This window comes from Chaetodon trifascialis, chromosome 1, assembly GCF_039877785.1.
Source record: "Chaetodon trifascialis isolate fChaTrf1 chromosome 1, fChaTrf1.hap1, whole genome shotgun sequence".
Taxonomy (NCBI): Eukaryota; Metazoa; Chordata; class Actinopteri; order Chaetodontiformes; family Chaetodontidae; genus Chaetodon; species Chaetodon trifascialis.
In genome coordinates, this window is record NC_092056.1 from 30607573 (window position 1) to 30616529 (window position 8957).

Below are 8957 nucleotides of genomic sequence, written 5' to 3' on the forward strand. Positions count from 1 at the left end.
CCTCAAAGCTTTCACTTGGTCAGTAGCAGACAGGAACCAAAAAATGAGGACAAGCCAAAACAAAACCACTGGCAGGAGCTCTGTGGCAAAGTCATTTCAGTCAAGCATACTGTAGACTGAGGGAGAGAAGGGTAAGCAATGGTCCATTGGAGCAGGGCTGAGTGACTGCAGGAGCTTCAGAGACTCAGCTCTCAGCCAGAGAGGCAGGTTAGGAGCCTCTAGTGGATCTGGATGATAGCGCAGGCATTAGTACCACCAAGCACCGGAAAAACATGTGAGCATCTTACATTTTTATGCTTTAGGAAACATATCTTCAGTTTAAGAATGTAAGAATATGGATTTCACAGTCATCTGAGCCTTAAGATACTTTTGGGGAACTTGAACCATGATCAGTTTGGCCAGTCGGTCATGTTATGAGAAGCAGAACATGTGTTTTGACTCAGGAACTATTTTATGATCCTTTATGCTCGTTATCGGTGACACGTTAATTCAGTGGTAACATGTTAATACAACATTTTTTATCCACAGTTTCTTTTGCTTTTTAGACTTCTCCTCTGCCTTGGGCTCTGTTTAAAGATTCATCACCATGAGTATCGGACTTTTCGTGATTCCTCAAACTAAATATTAGATTGTTTGCTAATGTCTGCTCCAGATATGTTCTGTGCATTTATCCCCCCAGAAATCACTCAACTCATTGTTCCAATAAGGTTTATTCTGTTTTGGCTTATCCACATTGGAATTCAACTCTTACTGTACTTGTTCACAACGCTCATCTTACTAATTATCCAGCTCCTCCTGAGATTTGTTAAAAGTTTGTAATCTCACAGTAAGTTTCAACATAGCTCTGCATTGCATATCTTAGATTTAAAAGGTATCTGGCACATTTCTTTTTAAACTTTTCACTCAGCAGTTCGAGTCTCAACACCCAGGCTTTCCATGAACAGCCCCTTAATTAGAGGGGCTGTTCATGGAAAGCCTGGGTGTTGCTGTTGTCGGGCAGTGTTGATAAAACCAGACAAACCTAACCAGACTTATCCTTTAGAAAACTCAGTTAACCTCTTACCTGTTCACTCCTCCATTTTATGCTCATTTCTATCTGTTCTTATTCTTCTTTCACTTCCTCCAGTGTTCATCAGACTGTGGTCAAGGTGTTCGTGAACGGACAGTGTCCTGTACAAACCCTCAGGGTCTATGTGATCCTCTGTCCCAGCCCACTCAGGAGGAGCCCTGTGAGGACCACTCCAAATGTTACGAGTGGAAGACTGGAGACTGGTCCAAGGTACGACTATCTTTAAACCCCATGGTGCATGTATGGTTCAGACAGAATTAAGGTCAGGCAACTGAAACACTTGGCTGAAGGATAAGCCAAGGATTAATTATCATTTCCATGAACACTCCCCATGTTCATTCTTAGCAACTTATTTAGCATTCACTAACCATGAAAAAAGAAAACTCTCCCTTGAAAGAGGAAAAAGATCATGAACTTTCTGAATTTTATAATAACATAATCTTCCTATCATTTCTATTAGTCGCAGTATGATAAATTGTACTCACCAAAGTAATTGCTGAAATTTAAGAATATGGAGATATTGCTTAAAAGAAGTCCAACAGTACAAGAAACACGCACAGCCAAAGGATAAGACCAGATTATCTAAACTGCTTTGTCTGGAGGTCAAACAGAAATTGAGGCATCTGAAATGATGCTAATGACTCATTGCACAGGAACACTACGCTAAGTACAGCAGGTCAAAGTTGAAGCAGGAAGTGAGTCTGTAAATGGTCACAACAGACTATTTAGGTAATCGTGTTACTGTTTATTTTGTTCCCTGTTCCAAATAAGTTTTGCTAACCTGGAGATTTGACGATGACTTATTTTTAGTCATGTGAAATAAGACTTACTGTTACTGTTTTTCCACAAAAAAAGATGAATTCTGGGTTTTTCCTCTGAAGGTTTCTCAATCAGTCAAGCATATTGCTGCCATATAACAACCAGTCAGCATCTGTGCTTTGCTGCTATTGTCCTCTTACGTTGGATAAGAGACATTGGATGTTTTCTTTTCTCCTCTTTATGTCATTGTGCTAAGATAAAATCTCATTCAAACCTTAGACCTACAGTAGGATGTATATGTATGAGTGCCTGTAGTTATCAAAATATCTCGATTGTAACTCGCTGAGTATCTGGAGAATATACAAGAATTCTTTTCAGCTGGTACAAAATATGTAATAAACTGATAACCCCTCTGATGACTGTTGCTGACATTCTTGCTCTTCACTCACAGCAACGTTCTGTACTGGTGACAAGCGAAGATTTCTTAGGCAAGCAGGGAGACATGAAATCTTCCAAATTCACTGATTTATATCATTGAACAACCAAGCACAATTTGCAGTACATCAGTAGATTCAAACATCAGTCCCAGGAACAGTTCTTTGACCTTCAGGGCTACACTGTTTTCATTTGTGCCTCTCTCTTCATCACTTCCTCGTGTCTATGGGGACGCTCATTTGTGAGTATAATGATGCTTGGCAAATGAGTTGTTGTCAGACAGCATGTGAGCTCCATTACACTGCTGGTATCACAGTATTATTAACTTTTAATGATATTTCTTGATCTAGAAAATCTTGTCTGACCAACAGAAGATGATTTAGCTACAGCAACCTCACTACACAACTCTGCCATTGCTTCACTGCACGGATTATGAATTACTGCAATTCAGTTCATCAGTTTGCTTGTAGCAATGATTGGATTAAGTAATTTATTTGTTAATAGTGGCCAATACCTTTTTACAGAATATCTAAATCCTGTCTGGTAGTTTGAATTGTGCAAAGTTAATGAAATGTACTGTTAAAATATATCTTGTCGCTATGGTCAAATATCCATTAAATTAATTGACCAATTGCAGTAGGTGAGTGCACCAGTCATTAAGATTTGGTTGCAATTGCAAGATGCATTTGGATTATGGACTTTTATATAATTTTAGACCACACCTAGAACAATTTGGCCACCAACTAGCAAAATAATGAGGCCCAACATAAAAAATGAAAAATAACTTGTATCTGGTTAAAATAAATATGTTAAAATTTGGATAAAATGTTCAGGGGAAGTGGTGAACAGGAAAGGCAACAGAATGTTAGGATGATTATGGTGGTGTCTGAATTGTAAGATTTGTCTTGAACTAAACCGGTACTCCGGCTTCCTCCCACAGACCAAAAACATGCTCATTAGGTTAATTGGTGACTCTAAATTGAGTGTGAGTGTGAATGGTTGTCTGTATATATGTTGCCCTGCGATCGACTGGCGACCAGTTCAGGCTGTACTCCGCCTCACGCCCTTTGACAGCTGGGATAGGCTCCAGCCCCCCCGCAAGCCCGAAAGGGATAGGCGGTGTAGAAAATGCATGGATGGATGTTTTGCTTTTTTTTTTTGTCTTAAATTCCCTCCAATTTTCTGAGGCCCCCCCTAGCCCCGGCCCCCACTTTGAAAACGACTGGTTTAACAGATACCAAAACAGATATGTAAAAATGACAGTTTGTGGTTTTAGGAGGATTTACAGGTATACTCTAATTTGAAATGAGAATCATCTGTGTTGATGTTAATCCCCAACTTCTGAAGAGTCACAGTATGAACACGGAAAACTGACAACTTATACTCGCTGTTTCAGTGCTCGTCATCCTGTGGCAAGGGTCTGCAATCGCGAGTGGTCCAGTGTATGCACAAAGTAACTGGTCGTCATGGTAATGACTGCCCTGTAACGCTGAGACCACCAACCTACCGACCCTGTCACCATGGCACCTGCAACGAGAAAATCAATGTGAACACCATCACCTCCCCCAGGCTAGGTGAGACACTTATCACAATTCTGTTCTAAAGTTAGAATAAAGGGTTCATCTGCAAGAATACAGATCCTAACTGAAGACCTTTGACCAAACAGACAATGAAATCATCAGCAGTTTGTCACATTGACCAAGATAAGAAATGATTATTATTCAATAGCATTCAGCTGTAGCTCTCAGGTTTTGATGCCTTGAACAAAGCTATTGTTTCATCATGGTTTACATTTTATCTTTCCAACCTCTGAAAAAAGAAATGGGCCTTATGAAGGAACAGCATGCACTAACAGAACTGTTCTTCAGTGGCATATACAAGTGAAATAAAGGAACTTTGACTCTGATGTTCATTTGACAGAATGAAGGCAATTTTTAAAATTTCTCCAGGGAATATTACAGCTACACTGACAACGCTCTTTCTTGGCTGACAAAGAGAAACTGCTTAAATAAGCAATTATCCTACTGTAGGCTCAGTCTTGACCGAACCATGTTTCTTAAAGGGCATCCCAGACTGATCTAGAAACATGTTACTGATAAGGTTACTTCATGAGTAAAACAAACTGTACAATGAAGACTTCAAAATGCCTTACTATTATAAATAACCACACTAATTGAACAAATCATGATCAACATGATCAGTTTTGCTCAACAACATTCCTTCCATACTTATCTCATGACATCATTAAAAGCAGGAGATGTTTGGTTGCCTCCCTCTTTTACCTCCTTGAATGCATGATAAATATGTCCTTTTCATCAGATAAGGCCCAGACAGTCGTGCAGGCATGTATTTGCAAGAAAATATTCAGGGAGAAATAAAAAGTGTCGACTCCATTGTTTTCAAAATTCTATTGCTCAATACCTTTAGCACTTACAGTGAAAGTGATCACTGGGATAAAACTGAATGTTACATTTCAATTGAGACCAAAACCATACCTGTTGAACTAAATGGTTCAAGAACAGTGTTCAGTGTTTTACTTTTGGAATGCCTTGGAAAGGTGTTTTAGGCTAATTGTACAAGAATGGTTGGAGGTTAACTTGATTTAATTAGGGAATACTCAACATGGGTGCAGTTGGGGACAGATGGCATGTTTGCACCTACTTTATCATACTATTGCAAAATGTTTGTATTGGTTGTTTTGAAAGGCAATTACGGACTTGTTGAATTGTGATGCAGCACGTCACCTGTGAATTTTGACTTACTGCCTCTCTCCTATCTCCATTCCCAAGCTGCTCTGACCTACAAATGCATGGGGGACCAGTGGACGGTGTATTGTCGCGTGATCCGAGAGAAGAACCTCTGTCAGGACATGAGGTGGTACCAGCGCTGCTGTGAAACCTGTAGGGACTTTTATGCCAAGAAAATACTGCACAAGAGCTAATGACCAAATGCAACTACTTTTCTCCTCCTTTTTGTAAATGTTTTTAATATTGTTAAATGTTCTAAGAAAACAATTTCTATTATTGATGGAATTTTTTGTATTTAAACAAGAAAATGGCAAGTACATGTAAGTGTACATTTTAAATGGGCTTGGAAGCTTCTAGATTTGATGAAGACTTGAAAATGTCCTATTTGTTTTTTTGTTTTTTTTTGCTGTACACCAAAAAAAAGAAAAGAAAAGAAAAAAATATGCGGGAGCCTTTAGAACGCCATTCCAGGCGGCTTTATTGCACAGAATGACTGAAACTAAGTGCTTGATTTTGTAGACTTTTTCTGGCAGGTCTATCGGATAACATGGGATTATGAGTTAGCCAGAGCTTTCCCCTCTGCTCTCTTCCTTGATTATGCTCTCCTTTGTATCTTTTATTCTGTTGTACTGTATCATAGCTAATTGTTGCAATTTCAAATAGCTAGTAAACAGGTTTATACATAAGTAAAATTATGACACTTAAGTATTAATTTTGTATAATGTAATAATGTGTAAGTATTGATCAGGAGCCATGGTAAAATACTGTAGGATTACAGTGAAGCAACCAAGCTAATGATGGGAGACCCACTGATCCGCCGGTCTGAGGGCCGTGGATAGCTCATGTAGCAGATCATGGTGGAAGCGTAAATATACACTCTGAGGGTACATGGTTGTTTTGTTTCCTTTCAAATGCAGTCCATTGATGGATTTAAAGTTTTCTTGCCAAGGCTATTACTCTTTTTATTCTGGGATTTATTTAAATTCACTTAGGTCAACTGTGCACCTCAGTGCAAATTCTTGTTTTGTGGTTCTTGTTGTTTGTCTTGTAAGCAGGTGGGGGTCAGTATGAGCCATGAGAACTGACACCTTTCAATGGTTGTTTCAGTACAAATCATCCTGACCATGGGCATGGAAAACTTGCTTAAAACGTGCCATGCCAGTCTAAGACAAGAACAGATGCGTTGCTACTGCAGTCACGGCAGGGCTTTTGTGATCCTGCTTAATACCAAGACCAATCGCAACAATCCAACTTCATATTAAATATAAGGAGGCCTTTAGACACGAGCTCTTAAGGCGTAGCCAGTGTGCATAAACTAAATTTAAGTGATATAAATACATTTATATCAACTACATTTTCACTATCATATCTGAGAAAAATAACATTTACATTTGTCATTTGAAATGTCTCATATCGAGATTAAAATCAGATGCTATTTAATACATATTTGTTTACACTTGTTTGCATCTTCATTGGCCAAACCACCAATCTGATGACAATCCATCTTGGTTTTCTGGCTGCATGAAAATCAGGTTCAACTCTACTCCAGATCCAGAAGCTGGTGGTAATGCACTTGAAGCTGTTAACTGACAAAAGCACCAGCCAACAACTACCTATAAACTAACAAACACATGGATGAATTGTATTTCTGAACTACAAGCAAAACAAAGCGTTATATTCACAGCCTTTATTCCCTCCACTCCCACACCTTTAAGGATCACTGCTCTCTCACCGGCTGTGCCTGTGCAGCTGTCTTGGAAAGTCAAATCTGGAACACAGTGATCCTGAAAATAGATCTATGTAATGACCACTATATATAATGTCATGCTTTTCAAGAATTTTAAGAATAAAGCAATGGGATAGTTATCAGACTGACCAGACCACATGTGAAGGTGTCAGTTTGATGTAAATGGCATCTGTAAAGGCCTCAAAGTTGTTTTTTCTAACTTCCATTTAGGTCTTCCATTTAACTTCTCACCTATGCCTCAGCCATATACAGTACTGTATATATTTTATATTCTTATGTAGCACAGGTTGAGATGCACATCAAAACAAAAATTGGCTGAGTGAGTCGTGAGTGAGCGCCACAGAGCACAATATGAGGATCATGTGACTTTCAGTGGTAGCAGAGCTAGCACTGTTTTCACCAGGCTTCTCCACTGGCTCTGATAAGATAATCATTCTGCACTTGACAGTGACCTTCATCACTTCCCTTGACTTGAGACACACCACGTCTGTTGACAAATCCACCGGCTCTGGCTGCTTAGTTTGCATATTGAGATCTGATCACAGTACAGACAGAATTGAGGTAACGAGAACACTTATAAATGTAGAAATGCAACGGACCATGACAAGATGTCATTATGCAGATAACATATCCAGATACAGGTCACTTGTTAATACCAGGTGGACATGGGGGTTGAAGAGCAAGGGCTTTATTCTTCACAGCTTTAAATACTTTTATTATTATTATTAAGTAAAACTGACAGTGAAAGTCAGGAGGTAAACCAGTAATTATTATCTTTAAATGTCAAACAATGAATGCATAATATCAGCACTGAATATCTGCCACCAGCAGCTGCTGTTCAGAAATCTCATCATCACCTTGCTGACCCTTTTCACATAGTCATAGAGCTCACACACAGCTGTGTGTGTGAATGTCCTCAGTTTTTTCCAAGGGTTTGAATGGTGCTATCTTATGACTTGTTTCACTATTGTGGAATCCAGCTTATTGTCAGTGATGGTCCTATTGTCATTGTTAACAGTTATTTGTTTTGTAAGTTGTAGGATTATTTAATAACATGCCTTTTATTGATGAGTCATGCTTGTGTTTTTTTTTTAAATTGTTTTATTTTATTTTTTGCCGATGTAGTGCAAATATGCTTAATTATTCCCGTACTGTACTTTTTTCTTTTTTTTTAGTTGCACAGTATGTTTGGTACATAAACTGCCACTAAATGTATTTTATGGTGCTGACTTGGAACTGAGTAAATAATTTGTTTATACAGGGATTAACCATTTGTCTGTGTAGTCACACTATATTTGTACTCTCATCCACTTTGTGTTCAACATTCATCAGACCATTCTGAAGACAAACCTGAATGATTGGATCAACTTCTATTTAAAATCTACTGTATAGTGATACTCTTTTATGTTGTTACATAATAAATAATGTGACAAACCTGTATGACCCACCATGGAGATATGTGGATTTACCATTAAACCAGAATGCAGACTGCCGTCTTTCTCCTCTGTCCATACAACACACTGGCATACACTGTAAATAAAGGCCTAACAGCCTGATGTCGCTGCAAACTGAGATGGAAACAGTTTTGAAACAGTATTGAGTTTTTTCAGTAACTCCTCTGAAGCATCTGTAAATACCTGAAATGTAAATATTGTATATGGACTATGATGAATTTGTACTTTTATTCATTTATTTTATTCATAACATATTTATTTAGAATTTTCCTTCAAACTTCATGACGGCTGAGTAAACCCCTTCAGCTGATGAAAATTATTATTTCCAGGTTAAGTGTAAATCTTCAACCTCAGCATTTTTCTCTCATTTTAAACAGTTATAAACTGTTTCAATTGCCACCTCCCATCCCTTCCTTGTGTATGAAACACTCTATAAAACTTTAACAAATTAGTTGTGAGCAATTATATATCAGTAAACATGGTTACAGCCGTCTTCATCATATTAGTAAACAAGGTTACAGTTGTGTTCATCATATTTCAGTAAACATGGTTACAGCTGTGTTCATCATATCAGTAAACATGGTTACAGCTGTGTTTATCACGTCAGTAGACATGGTTACAGCTGTGTTTATCATACATCAGTAAACATGGTTACAGCTGTGTTCACCATATCAGTAAACATGGTTACAGCTGTTTATGACATCAGTAAACATGGTTACAGCTGTGTTTATCATATATCAGTAGAC

The 8957-nt window shown here is 38.2% G+C and overlaps 1 protein-coding gene across 1 annotated transcript in view; it reads left to right on the top strand.

Annotated features, from left to right (window-relative positions):
- The window catches only part of adamts17 (ADAM metallopeptidase with thrombospondin type 1 motif, 17), a 121371-nt gene extending 115030 nt beyond the window's left edge, over positions 1 to 6341 (top strand). The window contains exons 21-23 of the mRNA XM_070966639.1: positions 1127 to 1279; positions 3660 to 3837; positions 5053 to 6341. Coding sequence (XP_070822740.1) covers positions 1127 to 1279; positions 3660 to 3837; positions 5053 to 5204 — 483 coding nt within the window. The 3' untranslated portion in view covers positions 5205 to 6341. The remainder of the gene's footprint in view (positions 1 to 1126; positions 1280 to 3659; positions 3838 to 5052) is intronic.
- Positions 6342 to 8957: the final 2616 nt, after the last annotated feature.